General features: G+C 39.0%; 1 protein-coding gene across 14 annotated transcripts in view; it reads left to right on the top strand.

Moving 5' to 3' along the window:
* FHIT (fragile histidine triad diadenosine triphosphatase) overlaps positions 1-25,157 on the top strand; it is a 1,490,046-nt gene that overhangs the window by 666,435 nt on the left and 798,454 nt on the right. For all 14 annotated transcript variants that reach the window (XM_060109929.1, XM_060109922.1, XM_060109919.1 and 11 more), the window contains one exon: positions 10,766-10,886. In XM_060109929.1, coding sequence (XP_059965912.1) covers positions 10,766-10,886 — 121 coding nt within the window. The remainder of the gene's footprint in view (positions 1-10,765; positions 10,887-25,157) is intronic.

Below are 25,157 nucleotides of genomic sequence, written 5' to 3'. Positions count from 1 at the left end.
TTTAGATTCCACATATAAGTGATATCATATGGTATTTGTCTTTCTCTTTCTGACTTACTTCACTTAGTATGAGAATCTCTAGTTGCATCCTAGGGTTGACTTTTCTTTTTTGAGACAATGTTAGAAGAGTATGGCACTTACCTTAGTTGGACATTAACATAACATTTGCAGGCAAATCAGGAAGAAACCTGGTCTACTCGGAAGTGAGCCGTTGTTATCTTCTGTTGTTACTGGGGGAAATTCCACATTCTGGGACATTTTCTTTTGTGGCCATTGAACCTTTTTCCACTGCAAGTTAGGTTGCCTATCTAGCCCTGTCAAAAAATGACCAATGAAATTCACCGAGTCACAAAATTAAGTGTGAATAGTAGAGACCTTTTCATTACTTATAGAAGGTAGAGAGGTCAAGAGAAGGTACAGATAACTTTTGTAGCTGAAAAGATGGGAAATGGAGACTCATTAAATACCTGGAAGTCACATATTTTTAGTTCAAGACAAGTTGTTACTAAGGAATACAAATTTAAAAATTAATTGGCTAAAAACATGATTTTTGTTTTCATTAATATACTCTGTCATTGTCTATATAGAGACTCATGCAGGCCTCAGTCACTGTTTCTGGAATGAGCCTAGTCCCTTCTATGTCTGTCTTAGCTAAGGCCCACTAATAAGACCAAGACCCTAAACCTTAGACTGAGGTCCCAAACCCAGTACTTTGTTCTCCGGATGCCAGAAGCCATCATCTTCACATTTATCAAGAAACAGATCCCAGGAGATGATTTTCCCCTGAGAATTCCACAGAATATTGGTACATCCAGCCTTCTTGTTCGGTTAAAAAAAAAAAAAATCAGCAATTTTACTTTAGCTTAAAATAAAATTGCTTTCTGCAGTTTTCATGTGAGAGGAAACTATTTAATATTTATCTCAGCCTTGCAGACAGTTTCCGATCCTGGAGTTGCAGGAATCTTCCCATCACACAATATTGGCTCTTATACTTTTCTCTACCTTTGTTCCATTTATAATTCCTTTATAATTCCTGGAGTATTTTTCTTCTCCACTGAAATTAAAACTTGAGGAAGCATGTCTGCTAGCAGCACAAGTGGGCAGAATTTTACCACAATTAAAGAAGAGGCAGAATTGGATTTGAGCAAGGAAATATTAAAATATTACCATTTGGGGCTGCCTATGTCATGTGACAGACATAGTGAGATTTATGTCATATACTCTTTCAACCATTTTTTTAATTTTTATTTTAATGAAGTATAGGTAATTTACAATGTTGTGTTAGTTTCAAGTGTACAGCAAAATGATTCAGTTTTATATATATAGGGTTGGCCAATAAGTTCATTTGGGTTTTTCATAATATCTTAGGAAAAAACCTGAATGAAGTTTTTGACCAACCCAATATGTGTATATATATGTATATGTGTATATATGTATATGTGTATGTATGTGTATATATATACACATGCACACACACACATATACAAAAATATATGTATATATTCTTTTTCAGATTCTTTTCCATTATAGGTTATTACAAGATACTGAGTAAGGTTTCCTGTGCTATACAGTATCTGTCATCCATTAGTTTCAGGTGAGATATCTGAGGGTGAGAAGTTCAGTGAATCGCTGAGGATCAGGGAGTGATAGAACCAAGACTCAGTGCGTGTGCTTTGAATACTCATTCCACCTCTTCATGCTTCCTCTCAACAAAGGGTAGTTTGTGAGTTGTGTAGGCATACCAAAAGGGAAGGAACAGTGAAGAGGTCAGTTAACATTTCAAATTGTTGGCAGGCTGAAATCATGAGAAGAAATGCACTAGAAATAAATGAGCTCATTGGCAAGAGTAATGCCTGAGAAGGAGGGAAGTGAGAGACGGGGTAGCCTCAAATAGAGGAGAGATGGGTCATAATTAAGCCTAATATGTAACACTAGGAACCAGCATTGTAGATGGCTTATATTCATGCTGATATTCATCAGCAGTCAGATGGATTAAGGCTGTCTCCCAAAAGGTGTCAGGAAGAAAAAAAATATGAGAAGACTGAAGAAAGACTTGAGAGGGAGAAGGAATAGAAGTGTTAGATATGTCGGAGAGGGAAAAATTTCCCCTTTACCCCTCTTGAATTCTGGTGGCCGGACTAATGACAAAATTGATAATGAGAGAGATTAACAGGAGAAAAAGAAACAAATTTTAGTTCATGTGCATGGTGGTCTAGGACCTAAGAAGTGGCCAGAGCAGGCAGCTTTTATACTTTTTAGACAAAGAAACAATAAATTTGTGAGGAACTGAAAGGACAAAGAAACAGGTTTTGGATGTTCAATCAGTGAAGAATCTAAACAGAGTTTGGGCTCCGGGTAGTAAATTAAAGAAGTAACAAGGTTTGTTTATACAGGCTTCTTTTTTTTTTTTTTTTTTTTTTTTTGCGGTATGCGGGCCTCTCACTGTTGTGGCCTCTCCCGTTGCGGAGCACAGGCTCCGGACGCGCAGGCCCAGCGGCCATGGCTCACGGGCCCAGCCGCTCCGCGGCATATGGGATCCTCCCAGACCGGGGCACGAACCCGTATCCCCTGCATCGGCAGGCGGACTCTCAACCACTGCGCCACCAGGGAGGCCCTATACAGGCTTCTTGGCCTGAATTCCCTGTCTCAGGAGATGAGGGTGTTCTTCTACCTCTGGATGCCAGGAAAGCACCTTTCATAAGGGAGATTTATTTCCTGCTTTCACGGAGACAGAAAGGAGGGTCAGAGTGTCCCACTTGCATTGTCCATTTCTTAAGTAGCTTTAATACAAAATAATCAGTATGCCACTGAGGCACATTTTGGGGTGGGCTTCCAGAACCCCAGCAGATAGAATCCCTGGAAGGCAGAGAAGTAAACTGAGGTCAGGGAATATTTGAAAAAAAAATAATGACCAAGAATATAAAGAATCCCCTGAAAACTGAAGACCTTATATGGAAAAGGTTAATAGACATCCAAACAGTAGGAATCAGGAAAGTTTTCTGTAGTGGGTTGAATAATATCTCTGCTAAAAGGAACCTCAGAACTTAACCTTATTGGAAAATAAGATCTTTGCAGATATAATTAGTTAAGATGAAGTTATACTGGATTGGAGGGGGTCCTAAATCCAATGACTTGTGTCTTCGTAAGAAGAGGACACACAGAGAAGACAGCAATGACAACTTTAGTTTCTAGGAATATTATAGGGTAGATAATTGGAAAATTGTCCACTAAAAAAAAATTTGAAATGCTATATAAAATATACAAATATTTACTCAAAGGTATAGTTGAACTTTGGAAAAAAGGTGCGGGGTGGGAGGCAAAAACCAAAGAGGGAGCTAAAATTCATAAGGGGAGGTAGTCCAAAGCCCATTGCTGCCTGGTGTAAGGGGATGTCTGTGGACCTTTGAAAATAAGATAAATGAAAAATATCACTGGAGTGAGCAGTGGCCAAAAAACAAAACCAGCATGTAATAACTATTTGAAATTATAGCACTATATTATTTTAAAAGATCAGAAATTGGACAAGGGGAAGGTGGAGGATGAGATCTGAGAGATCCAAGGTGGTAAGTATATGCTAAGGACAGAGATATGGATCTACTTTTAGATATTGACAGGGAAATTGAGTGTTAGTATGGATTGTAATAAGATAATAACCACTACTGAAACAAAATAGAATGTTTTATTTTTGTACAGTAGGAAAAAACTTGATCTACCTGGAAGGTAGGAAGGAGAAAAAAGTGGAACAAAAAGATGAAATAGTATGGAGGTTAAACTAATCAAGACAGATTGTCCAATGGATAGAAAGCTAAATGCTATAATGTTTTTTTTTATTATTAGTTTCTGCTTTATAACAAAGTGAATCAGTCATACATATACATCTGTTCCCACATCCCTTCCCTCTTGCGCCTCCCTCCCTCCCACCCTCCCCATCCCACCCCTCCAGGCGGTCACAAAGCACCGAGCTGATCTCCCTGTGCTATGCGGCTGCTTCCCACTATCCATCTACCTTACGTTTGGTACTGTATATATGTCCATGCCTCTCTCTCGCTTTGTCACAGCTTACCCTTCCCCCTCCCCATATCCTCAAGTCCATTCTCAAGTAGGTCTGTGTCTTTATTCCTGTTTTACCCCCAGGTTCTTCATGACATTTTTTTTCTTAAATTCCATATATATGTGTTAGCATACGGTATTTGTCTTTCTCTTTCTGACTTACTTCACTCTGTATGACAGACTCTAGGTCTATCCACCTCATTACAAATAGCTCAGTTTTGTTTCTTTTTATGGCTGAGTAATATTCCATTGTATATATGTGCCACATCTTCTTTATCCATTCATCCGATGATGGACACTTAGGTTGTTTCCATCTCCGGGCTATTGTGAATAGAGCTGCAATGAAGATTTTGGTACATGTCTCTTTTTTTTTTTTTTTTTTTGCTTGCAGTACACGGGCCTCTCACTGTTGTGGCCTCTCCCGTTGCGGAGCACAGGCTCCGGATGCGCAGGCTCAGTGGCCATGGCTCACAGGCCCAGCCGCTCCGTGGCATGTGGGATCTTCCCAGACCGGGGCACGAACCCGTGTCCCCTGCATTGGCAGGCGGACTCTCAACCACTGCGCCACCAGGGAAGCCCCAACATGTCTCTTTTTGAATTATGGTTTTCTCAGGGTATATGCCTAGTAGTGGGATTGTTGGTTCATATGGTAGTTCTATTTGTAGTTTTTTAAGGAACCTCCATACTGTTCTCTGTACCAATTCACATTCCCACCAGCAGTGCAAGAGTGTTGCCTTTTCTCCACACCCTCTCCGTAAATGCTATAATGTTTATAAAAAATATTTAAAAGAACACAGATTGAAGATAAGGGGATGGAAAAATTTATGGTTGTAAAATACAGACAAAATGAAAAAGGAACAATAGATCAAGGGAGTAAAATAAGCAGGGACTTATGCACGTGCCATAATATAGTAAGCAGTAATTTCTGGCATTTGACATTGATTAAACAATTGCAGTTAGAAATCTAACGCAGTGTTTTCAGAAACCGATGAAACAATTAAGACAAAAAGTAAGCAGAGGAAGATTTGGATAACAGACAGTGAATTTGCTCTACCACGTAGTAGAACTGCTTAGTCAACAAATGCAGCATATATTTTATTTTGGAGGGCATGTGGATTAGGCACATGCTTCAACTTTCAATGCATCAGGAAGGAAGCCTCAAATTCTAAAGAATCAACACTATCGAGGTTCTATTCTCTAGCTATAGTGCTTTAAAATCACTCATTATTAACAGAAAGATAGCAAATGCATTCCATATGTTGGAAATGAAAAGACATACTATGAAATAACCCTCAGGTTAAATAGGAAATGATAACAAGAATAACACAATTTTAAAGCTGAGTGATAATAAAAGCACAATAGTTCAAAATTTGAGAGAGATAGCTAATGGAGTACTTTGATGGCAATATATAGCTTTTGTTACTCAAGAGAGAACTAGAAAGTCTGCAACTCCACAAGCTCAATGTTTGACTCAAGTAATTAGAAAAACTGCAACATGGTAAATCTTAGGAAATAAGGAAGGAAAAAAAAAGGGGGGGGGACACAAATATAAACACAGAAAATAAGGAACAAAATAGAGAAAATTAATAAAAACAAAGAACCAAAAAATGGTCCTTTGAAAAATTTCATAGGCTAGATATAATAATCTGTTAAAAAAATATAAATTTTTACCAATACAGATGAACACTTAAGTGAAAAGGATATATGGCTAAAAAATTAATGCAAGAAAACACTTAACAACCATTAAATAAATTGTAATGATAATCAAAACTACACATCCCTGAAATACAAAAAGAGGCCCAGACAGTTTGACAAGCAAGTTCTATTTAATTCTCAAGGAACAGAAAATCCTGTTCATAAAACTTCTTATAGAACAAAGAAAAAAGCCAAGCCATTAAGTTTAATTTTGAAAACAAAAAACAGGTAAAAAATATTGGCCAACTTGACTTATGACATTGAAAAACACAAATAATTCAAATCTAGCAACGTATTAAAAAATAGTACATTGTGACTAAGTTGAATTAATCATAAAAGTGAAAGGAAGTTTCAGTGTTTAAAAAAATCTTTCACTGTAATTTACCACATTAATGGCAAAGAATGAGAGATTGGGTGATCAATGATAAAAAAAAGCATTTAATAAAGTTAAGTTTTTTCTTTTCCAGATGGAATCAACTCTTAGCAAACTTGAAATAGGGAATTTTTTTTAGCTTTTTAACGGCTTTCTCCTAAAAACCTATTGCATATGTCATTTTTAATGGAGAAAACAAAACTTGAAACTCACTCCTGTTAAGATTGGGAACAAAACAAGAATGCCTGTGTTGCTTCTACTTACCAACATATTACCAGATACCCCACCAATGCAGTAAGACAAAGAAATATAAGTAGAATAAGTGAAATGAAATATATAATTATTATTTCTAAGTAAAATCATTTATATAGAAAACCAAAGAGAATCAGCTGAAACTATTAACAGCAGTAAAAGAGTTCAGCTTATAAGCGCAACATAAAAAGATCAATAGCTTTTGTCTGTATTGGGAGTAACCAATTATAAACTATGACGATGATAGGATACCATTTACAGTACTGACATAAACTAAAAGCTATCTAGGAATAAATCTAAGAAAGAATTCATAAAACATATAAGGGAAATTTAAAACCCTATTACAAGAGTTTTATTTTAGTATTATAGATCATAAATGTAGCATTTATAAATGGATTGGCTGAATATTGTGAAGATGTCATATTTCGCCCATTAAAATTTAAATTCAGTGCAGTTCTAATCAATGCCTGAGCAAGAGTCTTTTTGAAGGGGTGTAGTTGAATCTAAAATTTATTTGAGAGAATAAATAAAGAAGGACCTTCTCTTTACAAAGCATAAACATTATACAGCAGGAGTTGGCAAACTACAGTCCACAAGCCAAATCCAGGCTGCTGCCTGTTCTTACAAATAAAGTTTTATTGGGACATAGCCACATCCATTCCTTTATTTATTGTCTATGGTTGCTTTCATACTTCCATGATAGTGTTGAGTAGTTACAACAGACTGCATCTGGCCCTTTAGAGAAAAAAAAATTGTCTCCCCTTGTTCTCCAGCATCTAGCACAGAAACAGAATATAATAAAGTCCAGACTCACCCCTGTGTACATATGGAAACTCAGTGTTATCATTCCCAGCAATTGGTGCTAGGAAATTTGGCTCACAAAAGGAGAAAAATGAAACCATTTCTGTACTTCATACCATAAACAAAGCTCCAAGTAGATTAAATACCTAACTGTTAAGAGTGAAAATATTTATAAAGCTAATAGATGAAAATTTAAGAATACTTTTTTTTTTTTTTTTTTTTTTTTGCGGTACGCGGGCCTCTCACTGTTGTGGCCTCTCCCGTTGCGGAGCACAGGCTCTGGATGCGCAGGCTCAGAGGCCATGGCTTACGGGCCCAGCCGCTCCGTGGCATGTGGGATCTTCCCAGACCGGGGCACGAACCTGCGTCCCCTGCATTGGCAGGTAGACTCTCAACCACTGTGCCACCAGGGAAGCCCAAGAATACATTTTTGTAACCTTATGGTAGAGAAGTGTTTGTTTCACAATATTCACAGAGAACAAACCATAAAAAAATTGAATACCTCAAGATGAATGCTTTTTGTCCAATGGAGTGTACAATAGAAAAACTAACAGATGGTGAAAATACAGCTGTCATGTTTAATAGACCAAGATCAGTATTTAAATATATAAGGGACTCCAGAAAAATCCGAAAATAGGAGGGAAGAAACCAATACAAAAGAGGGCAAAGTACGAATTGGCGATTCATACAGGGAGGAATGTGCACATACACATATCACATTGGAGACAAGCTAATTAAAAATATAGGATGCCTTTTGCCTATCATTTCAATAAAACATTGGAAATCAGATACTGCCAAGTGTTGGCAAAGATGTGGGAAAATAGAAATCTGCATATAGTGCTTCAAGGATTGCAAAATAGTGCATATTTTTAAAAATCTAAGTATGTATCAATACCTAAGCTAAAACCCAATAATGGGACTCTAGCTTAGACACCCAGGGAGATACATGTAAGTATGGTCATTAGTGTTATTTGTGGTGAAAGACTGGAGAAAGCTAGTTCTTCAGCACTAAAAGAATGGACAAGAAAAATGACAGTGGAATGCAGTGAGAAAGTGTAAATTACATCTGTTTATAACAACATGAATGAGTCTATAAAACAGTGTTGAGAGAAAAAGGCAGAATGAGTTTTAAAGCATGATACAACTTCTGTACAAATTTAAAAAGTATGTACAAGAGCCCTATATATGTTTGATGTGTAAAATATTTATAAAACTGCCATGAAGCTTATAAATACAACATTAATTATATTAAAATAAAAAATGAAGCCCTGGCGTGGGAGAGGAAGGAACAAGTTTGGGCATAAAGGAAGAAACAAAAATGATGATAAGAAGAAAAATGAAAACTAGAAGAGAGTCTTTCATGGACTCGTAATAGTAGCTCATCAGCTAGAGCATATGCTTAAGTCAACTCTGTACAATTATCCATTAGAGGAAACAAACTCCAGGGACATATAATCCTTCCAGCACTGTTAGATCCAGGTGCTCAGTGTCGTCAGGTATGGGTCTCTCTGTATCTTGGCTTTCCTGGCCTCCATGTTGGCTCTAATATCAGGCAGCCTCTTGTTGGTGTATCCTCTAGCTCTCCAGGTTCATGTCCTACCAGTTTGGCATCTTAGAAGAAAGAAAGCCCTTTCCCCATAGTATCAGCAGTGATCCTTTCATGGATATCCTTCCTTTGATTGGCTCGTTTTTTTGTCCTGTGTCCACTCCTGAATCACTCATGTGACAAAAGACTACTGATGGCTGGGTCACTTTCCCATCCCTAGAACCAGGCAGTAGGAGTGCCCCAACATATGGAATATGGTGGGGTATTACCCAAAGAAAAATTAGGGTGGTATGGCCAAAACTACAGAAAATGGATGCTGGGCAGGCGAAAAGAAACCAACAACAAAAAACCACACAGATAGCTTTAGGGCACTTGAATCAATGCTGTTTGTAGGATGATTGAAATGAATTGCATGTTTATTCTAGAAAAACTGGAGGGAATAAATAAAGGTTAACTTCAGATATCTAAAGCACTTTCACTTGCATGATACTTGTTTCATATGACCCTCAAGGCATAAATCCATCACAAAAAGATGGAATTAGTATGAAGGGCAACCATATAATTGCTGGAGCTGATAATCTTGGAAGGAATGGATAGTGAACGTCCTGTCACTGAGTATGTTCAAACATGGGCTAACAAGCTACCAGGCAAAGATTCTGCAGGAAAGGATTGGGAGAATAGTTGGGTTTGATCAGTGGTCCTGAATCACCCAGGCAGATTAAAGCATAGATTTCTGGGCCCTTCTCCCAGAGTTTCTGGTTTAATAGGTTTGGAGTAGGACTCAAGAATTTGCCTTTCTGATTTCCCCAGGTGATGTTGATGCTACTGCTCCAGGGAACACACCTTGAAAACCACTGGGTTAGATGATTTTCAATGTCCTTACTGACCTTTCGTTTTTGTGAGATGGTTGTAATTGTTCTAGAAACCAGTATTTGTGTCACTGAGGCAAAACTTCCATACTATTCTTTGTACCTGAAATGTGTTAAGTTCCAACTATTTGAGTGCTTCTAAAGTAGATGAATTTTGCATAGCCCTCTGTATCTTTTGGGTCATTGAGAATGTTAGCACCATTAAACAATTGCACATTTATTGGTATGCTTTATAAAATGGTCTTCCATTTTCTGATGTCATCCTTTTTGTAGTCTTATTTCTATTTTCCCATGAGGGGTTCAGTTTTCATCAGTTTTATAGTAGGGTGGTTCCTGAATTAGAAAAATGAAGTGATTTCCCAAGGAAGGTGTGTTTTAGTCATTCAGAAAGTAACTTTGTCATGTATAGGCATTGACTGATGGAAAATCATTCCTTGGTACCCTAGATGCCAAGTGTCAAATCTTGCTTTCCCCTGTCTTCTCCCCACTACCCCAACCCATGGCTTTCTCTAGAAAAGAGGATATGCAGCATTTCACATACCTTGCTGCATAATACATCTGCATCAACCAGGAATTGTTTTCATCTTGAACTCTATTTTGTCCCTTCTTTTTCCTCAATTTTTTTCGCTTTAATTTTTGAAATTTTGCTATAGTTCTCTGGGAGTACCCACATGCTTTTGTAATTGTACACAAGGTCAAACAGTGTTTATACTTTTTCTAAATTGCTTTTATATAAACAAAGATAAAACCATTTGAGAAAAGTGAGTCCCCACAGGTACCTCTTTAAGAATGAGAAGGTTTATAGTCAATGCTTAACCATGAAAATTTTCAGCTTAGCGAAGATGATGAAACAGATGGTTAAAAATAGTACCTGACAGATTGGACCTAGTGGATTTGGGTTAAGGTGGCTCCCCGAAGTGCAGAGGGGTTTAAGAAGACACATACAAGCTTTTGCTTGAAAACTGTAAATCCAACCAGCATAGAGAGAGTGGAATATTTTAGGAGGACTTACCCAGAATACATCTTAGCGGACATTAAATGGGGAACAGCTTCAATGATGTCTTCTTTACAACTAAGAATCTGTAGTAATGGACTTTGTTTTCTTTAAAGTGGTATATGATCTGAGTTTCTCAACTGAATTTTATAAATGTCCATTTTCTACATCATCTTCTCTTCCAGAATTCAAACCGTGAGGAAATGTCATTCAGATTCGGCCAACATCTCATCAAGCCCTCTGTGGTGTTTCTCAAAACAGAACTGTCCTTTGCCCTGGTGAACAGGAAACCTGTGGTACCTGGACGTATCCTTTTTTTTTTTTTAAAGAGAGAAAAATTAGAAAGCCTCTGATTCTAACAGACCAAATAAATACAGGATTGACCTCGAGGATCTGTCCGAAAAGCTAAGCAAGGATCCTCCAACCTCCCCCTTTGGAGAAACCAGGTAAGATGTTATTCACATTTATTCTGAATCCAGTTGGTGGCACCAGTAATATGCTTGATCACTGTTGCAAAACTTCTGAAAAGAGTTGCTTAGCAACCGTGGCTTTGGAGGTGATTTTTTGCTTGACCTTTTCACTATCCTAGCTGTGTAAATAAATAGGCGCTTCTAAAATGGATCCAATGAATATCCTGAGCCCTTTGTTTTCAGTTATCAATTGTGAATTTTAATAGTAAGATAGAGATTGGGTGGCCCTCTTGTGATTTGGAAGTAAGGTTATGTGAAGATTATATGAAGATTTGAGACTGACTTGGTTTGTTTACCTCTTGGAGATCATTCAAGCTATGAATTTTAATTAAATTCAAACACATAAATATACTTACAAAATATTTTTTTCATGTTAGGGTCTGAGATGGCATTTTCTCTTGGAAAACATCCCAGCTTCTAGATCATTGTCCAGTGCCATTGGTGGTAGAGTATTTTATTTCCATCTGACCATCAGTTTCAGTAGAAGCTTCATTCTTTGCAGTGGGAGAAGCAGGATTTGGTGAAATGCTCTGGAGAGTTATTTTTGTGTTATTGAAATTATCCCTCGTGACTGTATGCATATGACATTTGTATTGACTCCTCAGATTTTTTTTTCTCTTTCCCCCCTAATTTAATTTACTATGCAGAGGGCAACAAAGTATAAAATTTCGTATTCGAACATAATGATCATGTCCACGTTGAGGCATGATTCTACTTTGAAATAGATTTCTCAGTTATTCTGAATCTACAAATGTGTCAAAATTTTTTCCAGTGTAAGTTATATTTTTTTCAAATGGGATTTTTCAAAATGCTTGAAAACTTTATGAATAATCTTCTTTCTTGGCCATGTAACTGTTGTACACTTAAAAAAATACAACTAACAAAACATGCACCAGAAGATAATTGTGATTTCTGTGGTAGACTCCCAAATTCCTTGAATGGAAATTTTAACCTAAATTTTGTAAACCTACAAAACTAATGATGATAGCAATAAACTAGTAAATAATATATATATATTTTCTTGATAATACTTAACTCTTAACTTTATAAAAATATTTAAAATTATAAGTATACAAGATTAGAAAATTACATTCTTCTGTGTATTGAAGTAAAAAAATCTAGAATGATTTAGAAAGGATAAAACAATTTTTAAGTTGTATACCAATTTTATATTGACTTTTTCTAAAAGACTTTGAAGTTCTTGAAATAACAGAATAATTTAATTTTCTCATTTGATATTGTTGCAAGTTTGTGGTTGCCTTTTTCCTTTGAGGAATATTTTTTTAAGCAAAATGTCTGAGAATTCCAGTGTCAAAAGAATATTGTTTAAATGCTATCTCTCATTGGCTGCCATTTTTAATTGACTTTTGTCAGAGAACTGAGGGAACTTGGGATGAAAATGTGAATTGAGATGAACAAATCTTAATGCCTTGGACTGAAAGAATATGAAGTTGCAGAGTTGCACTTTTTAAAAAATGGTTAATAATGGAATGAACGTTGCTTTGTGATTTTTTAACTTGTTTCTTGATAGTAAGAAGCTTGATTTTTCACGGTCTTTTTAACCAACTCTGAAAGTGTGATGCATAAGATGGGTCATATATGTGTTTGAACTCAAAGTTGAGGTGTCTGCTTCAAGGAAAATGTTCATAGTGAATAGTGAACAGTTAGTGAATGATGACTAGTTTTGTTTCAGACGGCACTGGGATTGTCATTTTGGAAATGAGTCCTGGTCAGTCACCATCTCTTTGAGTAAATGTCAAGGACAAGGGGAACATTGTATTAAAATTAACAAACCTCAGTGTGTTTGGAAGGTAGCAAGAAGGACCCGGCCCTTTCTGGGGATGAGAACAGTGAGAACTGGAACTTTTTTGTAATCAGTATACTCTGTAAAGCTGTTTTACATCTACAGTGTTTAAAGTAGTTTCAGGGCATATACCCAGCAATCCCACTCCTGGGCATATACCCAGAGAAAACCATAATTCAAAAAGACACATGCACCCGAATATTCATTGCAGCACTATTTACAATAGCCAAGTCATGGAAACAACCTAAATGCCCATCGACAGATGAATGGATAAAGAAGATGTGGTACCTATATACAATGGAATATTAGCCATAAAAAGGAATGAAACTGGGTCATTTGTAGAGATGTGGATGGACCTAGAGACTGTCATACAGAGTGAAGTAAGTCAGAAAGAGAAAAACAAATATCATATATTAATGCGTATATGTGGAATCTAGAAAAACAGTACAGATGAACCGGTTTACAAGGCAGAAATAGAGACACAGATGTAGAGAACAAACGTATGGACACCAAGGGGGGGGAAGGCAGGGGGAGGGGTGGTGGGATGAACTGGGAGATTGGGATTGACATATATACACTAATATGTATAAAATAGATAACTAATAAGAGCCTGCTGTATAAAAAATAAAATAAATTTTTTTTTAAAAAAAGTGGTTTCAGGACCAGGAGATAATGGATTCAGGCAATCCTTTTTATATGATGATTCTGAAACTTTATATTTTACTTTACCTTGGTACTCTGTTAGGTGACACCTGTGAGAAGAATCTTAAGAAGTTACTCATTCGCTTGCAGAAGGCGATGTTCTTTTGTCCCGAGATTCGGGAATTGAAGCTGTGGATGGCTCTGCCCACTGATGTTTCATACAATAAATGGGGAGATGGCTGCAGTGGGCTTTAACCCCCGAGTGTTCTACCCTACCTGCCCTAGGTAGGCCCCTTGCTGTGGGTCTTCTAGGTCATCTAGCTTCTTGTACCATATCTACGCCTGGACTTCCCCAGCCCAGCCTACACCTCACTCTAAACCACAGCTCTAATGCTACCACTCTCCTCTTCTTTTGCAAACAAACCACTGATGAATATAATGAATCTCCTTTTATTTGAGGATAAAGTCCAAATTCCTTAGCATCCTTTTAAAAGATTTTCATTATCTTGACTCAACCTTCCCACTTTGCAACTATTTCCTTAAACAAGTGTTGTATTTCCCTTTACCTGTTTTTTTCCCCATCCTTTACCCTGCCTCTCTCTTCACCTTGAGATCCTTCCCATCCTTTTCATTTCAGCTAAAGTGCATCGATACCTGTCCTGCCCTCTTAAGAAAAAAATATTCCATCCTTTGTGTGACACTTGGTTCCTTATTGTCATGTTGATTCATTCAACAGTTTATTACTGAGCTACTCTGTTCCAGGCATCATGCCAAACACAGATCCCAATCTGCATCAGGCCAGAAATGTGTTCATTCCTGTCTGTCCCTGCACTGAATCATTAGTTCCTGAGAAGGGATGGGGGCAAAACCTACTCTTTGCACGTTCTCGTTTTCTTAGTACCCAAAAGTATTATGTTGACTGAATTTAAAGTGAATCTGTAAACATCAGGAGCATGTGGATAGTTTCAGTTAAGACTGAAATCCTGCTTTTTCAGTCTTCCCATGCACAAAGCCATGTCTTGTCACCATTTTATTCCAGATTTTTTACTATCTTATTCAAGCTGTATTTTCCCAACTTTCCCTACATGCTCTGTCAGTTACAATCCTGTTTACTTTTCTGTTATGCGTGTGGTGAGTTAAGTCTAAATGCAGTGAATGGGAAAAGATTCTTTTCCATTTTTTTTTTCTTTTTTTGCATGTTAATTGGCCAGTGGACAAGTCTGTATTTTAAGGGCAGTATATTGCTATCTTATGTGAACCGGAAAATTCTATTTTGTATTTTTGATTATCTCTTTTTAACAAGAGTATTCAGGTGACCTTTGGGGAGTGTGCCATTCAAGAGAGACTTGTAAATGTCATCTTTGAACTTGTGTTCTCTTTAACATTTTGCTCCCCCCTCTTCAACCCTTTTTTTCTTTTGACTTTGCTCACTGACTTTTTTTGTACATTTCTGAGGAGGAAAAAAACTGTCAGATCAGGGACTGCAGATATGCTTTTGAAGCAAAACTATTTGCTTCATTCTCAAAAGAGCCACAATCCCTCCTTGTCCCCACCTAAAGCAAACACTCCTGCTCATTGCAAACAGTGTTTAAAGCCTATTGAATAGGCTTTGGCTTCTGTGGTACAACACTGTGGAAGCATATGTCAGAATGTCTTTAATCCATTAATTTCTTGTTACTGGAAAATGCTTTTCAGCGAGTCTTGGTGAGAGAACAGAAGCATTTTGGAGATTGCATCTTCAGAATTCGGCGGCAAACGTTTTATTCATGTACCTTGGTGCAGCCCAGCTATTGTTCGTGGCTTGAAAAAATTTGAGCCAATATAGTTAATACTTCACTCCCCTCCCCTTGCATTGGGCTGTGTCTACCTCTCATCTTGAGTTCAGCATGAAAAATGAACTTGAACATTAGTGGAATCCATTTGGGGACTGGAGCTTTTATTATAAATAAAATTATTCATTTGTTATGTCCTGTTGTTTTCAGCAGACAGTGTATTGATCTTCGGATTGCTATTCAGAATGGCATACAGAGCTCTAATGTAAGGGGAACACGGCCACGTTTGCAGATGGGTCAAATGTGTTGTGTAATGACAGAGACAAACCTTGCTTTCTGGCCATACTATATTATAGAAATCATTTGTCAACTGTTTATTGAATCAGTTATTAAAAAGAGCAGATTTTTCCAGGCAGGAGCATCGCACACAGAATGTTATCTGGGCCAAGCCACGTTAGGATAATGCATTGAGGACAGCCTTACAAAGTGTGTTTGTGAAGAATTAGACTACGTAACTTAAAGGACATTTCTGCTGACATATTAGAAACAAAAGTTTGGTACAAGGGAAATTGTGTTCTAAGGTCCAACTTCAATAGATAAAAAAGAAAAATCTGGCAAAGGCCTTTTAACACAAAATTTTACCTTCTCAAGCAGTGTTAAATTTTCTCTGTTTTCAGACCATTGCCATATTGAATACTCTTGAAATAAAGGAACAGATAATAAAAATAGCTTCATTACATAACAGTGCTTCTTATGGAGTAGATGCTATAGATAAAAGTGCCCTTTTAGTCCTTCCGTAAAAATCAGAAATATTTGTCATTTCCTGAGTAGGTTGTAATCTTGTGAATTTCTTTAATTGTTCAGGAAGCTGCAGTTAATAGCGATCTGATGATCTTTCATTTCTCAAAAGAGCTCCTTTTTAAACCTCCCTGTACAAATAAAGTGACTGCAAGCACTATTTTAATATCTTTATTACTAAAGATAGATTTTTTGCTCTTAAAATGTCCCTAAGCATATGCCTTTTTTTTTTCCCCACCCTGTGTAAGCCTATTTTATGTTAGCCAGTTTAAAATACTCTTGGAGAGATATTCAAAGCCAATCGTGTGTCCTTTGTCCTGAGCTCTAATGGGGAAAGTTGGTTTTCTTGTTGTCATATTTTTCTTGATTTTATTTGGCAGATTATTGTGGTCAAAAGATCTGCATGTAGCAGTGATTGTTCAGAGTGCTCTTATGCTGTTTCTGTGGGAAAGGTTTCCATATAAATGTGCACCTACCTTTGGGTTATTAGAGTATATTGCTTCCAGCTAGAACCAGTTTTTGATGGCATTGGTCAGGAGGAACACAGGAAGCTCTTGGATGCTTTCCTCATTCGCTAAATTGACTGACATCTTTTTTCAGTGTCCAGAACCTGCCACAGAGGATCCTGCCAACCCCCATTGCAAGGCAAACCTTGTGTGACTGTCATCTATCTCGACTTGTCATCTGAGGAATTACTGCACAGAGAGCAAATCTGTTTTATCTCAAATGCCATCTCTTCAGTTGGTAGTGAGCTCACAGTGTTGAGTAGGATTCTGAGGCTGCGTGCATGGTCAGTGGGCAGTAACTGTCATGGGTAGCAGAGGAGAAAGAGGGGCCCTCCTTGCCAAGGCTCTTCCTCTCCCAAGTTTATTTTTTATTCTTGGAGCTGAGACTGGCATCTTTATTTTTATTATAGACAGACTGATGGATTGTTGGCACCTGACATGAAGGGATTAATAGATGCTTTGTGTGTGTGCAAGGAACATTTGAAATTGGATGGAGAAAAATGTATGGATTTTATACATGTTGCCCTGGCCCCTTCAAATAAAGGTGACTCACCAATGAAACAGTGTGCCTGAGGCATGTACATATTGGTCTCTAGACCTCAGCCAGGCCCCTTCCTGTTGTCCACCATCTCTCCCTGGCTCCTTGTAGCCTATTGGTGGGTGAGGATACTGGCTAGAGGTGGTCTTGTGGTTCACTTGGGCCCTGTGCTTAATTACTTAGTTGTGACTGTTTTCCTTTGACCTTGACTGCTTCTCCATTATAGGATTTACCTTCTAGCTTCAGGCCCTGCTGTGAGTGGGGTGAGATGAGCTGGCCTGACCATGGTTATGCATTTGAGGAGGAAAGTCCAGCTGGCTTTTTAATGAGAGCTTTTAGGAGGTTTCCTGTATTCTCTTAGAATTGCACAAAGCCTACAGAATCACTTTTACAACCAGAAAAAGATATCTTTACCATCTGCCAATCTCTTACAGAATATAATTCTGCTAGTGTGTGTGCGAATTAGGCGGGGGTGAAGGACCACATTTGGGATGCTCTCTCTCCAGCTCTAGCAAATGGTAGGGTGATAATTATATGTATTAAAATAACACTTTGAATAGTTCTCATATTAATTGCAAAAATGAGTATCCTGTAACATGGAAAGCCATTCCCCATTTCTATTTATTTCTACGTGAAACTTTCCTCAGGTAATTTTAAGCTGTCGTGGTTAACAATATCTGAACTCTTTTCATTATATTCTGGGCATATTTTTGACCTGCTTTCCATGCAAGCCATCAGATTGTGAGGAATAGGAAAAGGCTGGTTGTGGTGTTGCCAGCCTTGCACTTGTAACGGAACATAATTAGAAGTAATGAATGGAATAACACATCATTATTCATAAGAAATGTCATGTAATTAACTCAAATAATGCAAAGTATATCCTAATTTCCATTTGGAATGAATACAGATTTGTTAGAACATCAGTAGGCAGTTCATGTTTATCCTATATTTTCATGCACATATCAAAACTGTTAAAATCTATTGAATGAATATACATGGGTTTTCTACAACACAGTAAGTCAAGATGCCTTTCTTTTGCTAATAGAGCCTTATGTGTATTCCTTATATATTATATATACATAATTTATGTTCAATTCTTAGAATTAGCATAATTTATATTTATTGCAAATTAATGATCTAATTTATGTACTTAGCTCCCATTTCCTTTCTCAAACTAACTGGCTGAAAAAATAACTTTAAATTTGCAAATAGCTCTTGGGCACAAATTGGCCTTATCCTAAGAACTCTCTACAATACTAGATATCTGAACTAGTTTTGCAATCTAAATTATTTCCCTGAGATTTCTGTTCTAGGCTTTAAATATGCCTCAAGAGTCTTGGTTTAGCTTAGATGGATGCACAGTTGGGAGTCAGGATTGGCTGGATATGTCTTAGGTAGAGGAGTTATTTTTATATGCAACAGTTAGTATGACACGTGGCGCTGACCAATGTGAGTGTAGTTCCTGGAAGTTCTCTGCTCTGCCAGAAATCATCCTCTTAATTTCTTCATGGTGGGGAGATCTGGAGAGTCCCAGGGGAGGAGACAGAGAGGTGTGAGTGGCCCTCAGCAGGCAGGAAGGGCAGAACTACTGCAATATTTTAAAAACAGGAATGGCCAGCCCTGGTTTTAGAGACGGACACTGATAGGAGGAAGCTGCCACTATGTCCTAGGGTTCAAGCCTGGTATTTGTTCTTCCACACCATAGAGTCTGGCAGAATAGGAGAGTCACCAGGGAAGTAAAAACAGCAAAATTCTTTGTTTTAAACGGCCGGCTTCCTCTCAGTGAAATGGTAACTGCCTAGCACCAGTTAAGGGGAGAGCTTTAACTGTAGCAAGAGGAGACTGAGGCAGTGTTTTCTCGGTCTGTTTCCCATGTGTGTGTGTATTGGGGGTGAAGAGTGTGTATATATACACATTCAACTTGCTTATATCTTTTACTGAAAATAATATCATAGAAATAAATTAATTGAAATAAATTAAGTAAATTAAAATAATATTTTATGATGGGCAGTCATTGCTGGGGTCACTATTTTGTCCTGTCCTCTCTGTGGGCACTTGGAATGGGAAAGCTGAGTGTCAGGCCAATGCTGGCCCTACTTCATGGGAGTCAAGACTTCACCCAAAACTCTTGATCCTCATTCTGTTGCTCTTTCTGCCACTTCTGGTTACTGTCCCATGTGCAGCAAACCTTTTTGTATCATTGGTTAGGAGTTATTTTCCCTGGAGTCTTAAACGTCCCCATTATTCCTACTTTCCAGTGGTATATTGCTGTCAATCTATACTCTGTCATTTATAACTTTCACTGATAATTAGTTGGCTTTGTTGTTTGGCTGTAATCATCATTTTCATTTAGGACTGGGACTAACCTTGATGACCTCTGAAAATCTATGAGGCTTAAGCCTGACTCTGCTGTGCTGTGAGTGTGGCGCCAGACACTTACCTTGGCGAGCAGCATAATTTGCTCCCAGGTAAAATGAGTCCAGGAGGAGTGAAATTCATCTGGCTCTCTAATTTTTCTCTTTTCTAATAGGTTTTGAAATGACTGTAGTTATCAAGAAATCTTTTCATCTTCAAGATTTATTTCCAGTTCAAGATTTGTTGGAACTAAGCATTATCTGTTGAGTGCTAATGCTTTAACAGTAAACCACGATCCCTTTCCATTCACCAAAGATGATTGCTTTAAAATTTGTTAAATAAGATGTGTCAAGATAAAATAAATCAACAGAAATCACATTAAAATCTTCAGTTTCCAATGTAGATATCTAGAGTACTGGTTAGTAGTTTCTATTCTGTTTAGGGACCAAATGACTGCTAGAAGCTTTTTAATCATGGAGCTATATGGAGCTATATCTGCAATAATGTAATTGAGATTCAGGGCTGGAAGAGACATTGAGTGGGACTTTTCATATTGTCCTTGAATATGAGCAACTAGGGCCTAAACAGAAAGGTTGACATCCTTTCTGGTGAGATACGCATATGTGAGAGAGAGCCACACTCCCATTACTAAGTGGCGGCAGCAGAACCAGACCCACCATGTTGAATCACATCCCCATGTTCCCAAACTCTCTAAGGGGAGAACTGGTCAGGGGAAGTATAGTGGATAGAGGAATGCCAAGAGTGTATTCTCTTCCCTCTTTCTGGCACCCCCTACTGGCCCGGAAAGTCATGTGCAGAAGGTAGCTCAAAGCCCTGAGGGGGACGATTCCATGAAAAGGTGCTGGCATCCTGTTGTTCCCTGGCTTGATGTTGGCTGAGCTGCAGAACATGCAGACCACGTAGGCACTACTCTCAGGTGGCGGTGCTGTGCAGCGCTTCCCATTTGCCCTACGGAGTGTGAGATTGCACAGGAATACAGAGCAGTGCTTGCCTCTCATCTGCCTATTTCTGAGTAGTGGGTAAGTGGATAGGGAGAGGCCTTTTGCAGGGCAAGAAGAGACTGAGCAGTAATGTTCCTGAAAAGAAGATGGGAGCAGCTTTTCTACCCCATCCCAATTTTCCACAGCCCTTGGAGGAAACACACAGGCCCCTGCCCTGGTTCTTGTTTAAAAAAAAAAAAAAAAAAAGTGAATATCAGTGGGTAGGTGCCACGAGGCTGGTCAGGTAGATATTGTTCCAACTGAGGCATGGCCTATCCAGAAAGGGGGTTGGATCATAAACCACTGGCAGAGTTACAAAGGGAGACATGACCATCCTTTTGTTGAATGGGTTTTGAGAAGCAGAAAGAGTGAAGGCGAAACTTGAATACCTTCAAGTCTATCAATTCCGGACCATACAGAAACCACCATATTTGCAAAAGTTCTCAGCAGATGGAACTGGAAATGGACCAGGGAAAACTGCCTTTCACCTGCTGACAGGCAAGTGTGCCTCTAATACCAAAGTAGCTCAGTCTCAGGAGTGAGGGAAGAAGTTGGTAGAGAGCTCTAAGTGGTCGAGGTTGCATCTCAAATCTGTGTTAGACAGGACTTGAAATTTTAATCTGAGATTGGATTGTTAAACTAGAGATGCTTTTAATTATGAAAAGTGACTTGCAAAGTTATAGATTCTGCCCAAGATGTTGTTAAAGGGCCTGGGAAGGGACTCAACTTAGTATGACTGGAAGAGCGATAGCAAAGAACACAACTAGGGCATGTCTTTGCCCATACTGAGCTGAGTTTCTTCAATTACTCTTTATACAAGCTGAGTGATGACATAAATCCTCAAGAAAAATGTGGTTTGTCACTCAATGCCATGTCAGATAGCGGTATGTGATTTGTTGATTGCTTTCATTCTTAGCAATGGAACCTTGAATATAGTAGATGGTTCATATGTTTTGGGGGGATAAATTTAATTTTGTTTCAAAACAGGGTGGTTAGGTAAAGGAACATTCATTTTTTAATGGATATTCTCTGAAGGCCTATTATATGCCAGGTTCTTCTCATCTTTTCCAATTCTAATCTAAATTTGGCACAGTCTTGAGCTGAAGAAGGACCAATTTAAGGGTTGAATGCTGTTGGACTTTTTTGCAGTACAGTGGCCAGAATGATCGATCCTATTAAACATGTTGAATCCGTGTCACTTCTCTGCTTATATCCCATAATGGCTTCCTGTTTTCTTCAAACTCAAGCCAAAGTTATCATAATTATCTATAAGATTCCTACAGGAACTGCATACGCCCCCGCCCTGCCACCACAAGTTGTCACTGCTGATTGTATCTACTGTCATCACTGCAGTAGGTTGAATGGTGATTCCCTAAAAGATATGTCCATGTCTTAATACCTGGAACCTGTGAATGTTACGTTATATGGAAAAGGGTCTTTGCAGATGTAATTAAGTTGAGGATTTTGAGATGAGAAGCTCAATCGGGATTAGCTGGGTGGACTCTAAATCCCATGGCAAGTGTCCGTGTAAGAGTGAGGAGGAGGCAATGTGTCCAGGGGGTCAGAGACCAGAGTGATGTGGCCACAGGTCAAGGGGTGTTGATAGCCACCAGAAGCTGGAAGAGGCAAAGACCAGATTCTTTCTCTCCAAGAGCCTCTAAAAGGAGTGTACCCCTTCTGACACTTAGATTGCAGACTTCTGACTTCTAAAACTCAGAGAGAATCAGTTTCTGTTGTTTTAAGCCCCCAGTTTGTGGTAATTTGTTACGGCAGCCACAGGACACTCTCTCTGTGCCTACCACAGCCATGTCCTTGTTGTTCTTTGAACATTCTAAGCACACTCCTCCTTCATGGCCCTTGAACCAGCTCTTCTGTGTCCTTGGAATTCTATTCCCCTGATGCATGTATGCCATGCCTTCTGATCTCCTTCAGACCTCTATTCTAATTGTATGCAAACATCATCTCAGGATGGTCTTCCCCTTTATTTAAGATTTCAGTACCTCATTCCACTTCTTTTTCTTTGTGGCATTAATAGTCTCACTTAGTGTGTAACTTATTTTTTTGTGTCTCAGGCTGACTGGAATGTGAGTTCTATGAGGGCAGGAATTGCTGTCTGGTTTGTTCATGACTGCATCCCCACGTGCCTGGCACATGACAGGCAATCAGTAAATATTTGTTCAGTGAGTAACTGTGGTTGACTGCCTGGACTTTTTAGCATTAAAACTTAAAAAAAAGACAAGGGTTCTTACTTAGCAAGCAGAATGATTTAATAAATGCTTACACCTGGCAATCATTGCAGTTCTTAAAGAGTGTCAGGCTGGATTTTTACACACATGCATACACTCACACTTGGATGCATAGTTAATATTTATTGTTCCAAAGTGGATGGCTCTGAAAGAGAGAACTAACAGTTGGTTTCAGCATGAAAAATATACCTTCTCTCTGCCCACCCCAGCACAATTTTTGTAGATTTCCATGTAGATTCCAGCCAGGGCAGTGAAATCAGCCTTTCTTGGCTCAGCCCTCTGCCTGAGGTGATATTTAATATACGCCTAAATGTTAGAAATTAACAAAGGGTTTGGTATCTCATCAGCTGGTGAACTTTGATTTCCCAAGATTTTATTTGCCAACATCTTGCCTTCCTCAGGGAGAATAGAGCAGGTGTGTATGCAATTTCTTCGGTCCTTCTATCAATTTTTATGGCCCCATCTTCTTGGATTCTTACACATACAGGTTCTCTTACGTGTATACTCATTTATAAATCTCTCTTTCTAATGAATTCCTTTGATAAAACCTTCTTTAGGTTTATAGTTATTTATACAATAGGCATCACCAAGGTGGTTTGTTTACTCATTTATTTCCTGGAATGTTTAGAAAATGACTTAAGTTGACTAATAAAGTATAGTAAGATTAAGTGCTTTAAAGATAAGAGCAAACAGGGCCTCCCTGGTGGCGCAAGTGGTTGGGAGTCCGCCTGCCGATGCAGGGGATACAGGTTCGTGCCCCGGTCTGGGAGGATCCCATATGCCGCGGAGCGGCTGGGCCCGTGAGCCATGGCCGCTGGGCCTGCGCGTCCGGAGCCTGTGCTCCGCAACGGGGGAGGCCACAGCAGTGAGAGGCCCGCATACCGCAAAAAAAAAAAAAAAAAAAAAAAAGATAAGAGCAAACAAAAGTAAGTAAGATGGAGCTAAAGTGAAGGTAGTGCATGAAATAGATACCAAATGTCCGTATAGTTGTTAGAGATGGGTCACAGAATTGGCCCTGAACTTTCTAGCACCAACCTAAAGAAGGAAAGAGAGATGCTCTCCTTGAGGTAAAAATGGGCTGATTGTTCAGGAAATGCAGAAACATGACCAACAGCAGGGATCAGTTAGAGCTTCTGTGGCTCTTTCCTCACGGAGATGATGCCAGAACTTGTAACCGAGAGCATCCTCAGAACATCCTTACAGTACACACAGAGGCTCTGCCTCAGAAAGATGTCCTGAGTCTGCTGCTCACCGTCTGCACCACTCCTGCCAAATCGTGCCTGGACCAGGCACAATCATTTCTCTGCTTCCTTGTTTACACCACCTCCCAACCACTTCCCTCCCCCGCCCTTCAATCTAGCGTAACATAGCAGCTGGCGTGGTCTTCCTAATATAGACATTAGACCACGTTATTCCCTTGCTTTAAGAATTGTTAGTGGTGGCTGCTTTCAATTAGAATAAAATCTTGAGTCTTCACTTTGGCCTCCTGGATTTATGGCCCCTGTCTCAGCGAGCTACTCCTCCCACTGGGCACCAGGCTTGTCTCCACCATGAATGTGCTTCCCTCTGACTCTCACATGCCTCCCCAGTTCTCATTTTCTCCGTTCTAGTTCCTGCGTCATCACCTCCTCACAGAGGCCTTCCCTGACCCAGTACAGAGCTCAAACCACAGGGAAACGATGATTAGTGAGGCTCTGTCCCTGTCCTGTCACCACCATTGTTGAACTTGCAGGAAGGAGAAAGACTTTGACTGCTAGTGGGTCTAGTGTTTCGTTTATGCTCTTTGGGTGCAGAACCATTTATACCTGTTGAAACTACCAGTGAGTTTGGGACAGGGAGTTGGAGAACTGGATATTAGTCCCATTTGGGGGACTCTAGTCAAGTGATTTCATCTTTTTTAAATTTTGTTTCCTCATCTGAAAATAAAGATACCTTAGCCTCTTGGACTATTTTGAGAACTAAATCAAGATGATGTGAAAATCAGAAGAATGAATGGATTTGGCTGTGGAAGCATGGCATAATAATTATTCTTTTTTCTTTGTCCTTTATCCTGTTACTTGGAGGCTGATCAAGGGCTTGGTATTGGATAAGGGGTGCCATTAATTGTGGCCCTAAGTTCATAAAACTGAAGCTTAAATCAAATTAAAAAAATTTCTGGATTTCTTTGTGAATATCACATAGCAACTGGAATAACCCAGAACCACTTTTAAACTACTCAGTTAAAAATGGCATTAAAATAATACACAGGGGCTTCCCTGGTGGCCCAGTGGTTGAGAGTCAGCCTGCCGATGCAGGGGACACAGGTTCGTGCCCCAGGCTGGGAGGATCCCACATGCCGCGGAGCGGCTGGGCCCGTGAGCCATGGCTGCTGAGCCTGCACGTCCGGAGCCTGTGCTCCACAATGGGAGAGGCCACAACAGTGAGAGGCCCGCGTACGAAAAAAAT

The sequence above is a fragment of the Mesoplodon densirostris genome, chromosome 10, assembly GCF_025265405.1.
Source record: "Mesoplodon densirostris isolate mMesDen1 chromosome 10, mMesDen1 primary haplotype, whole genome shotgun sequence".
In the NCBI taxonomy this organism is placed as follows: Eukaryota; Metazoa; Chordata; class Mammalia; order Artiodactyla; family Ziphiidae; genus Mesoplodon; species Mesoplodon densirostris.
This window is presented reverse-complemented; position numbering and strand designations above follow the sequence as displayed.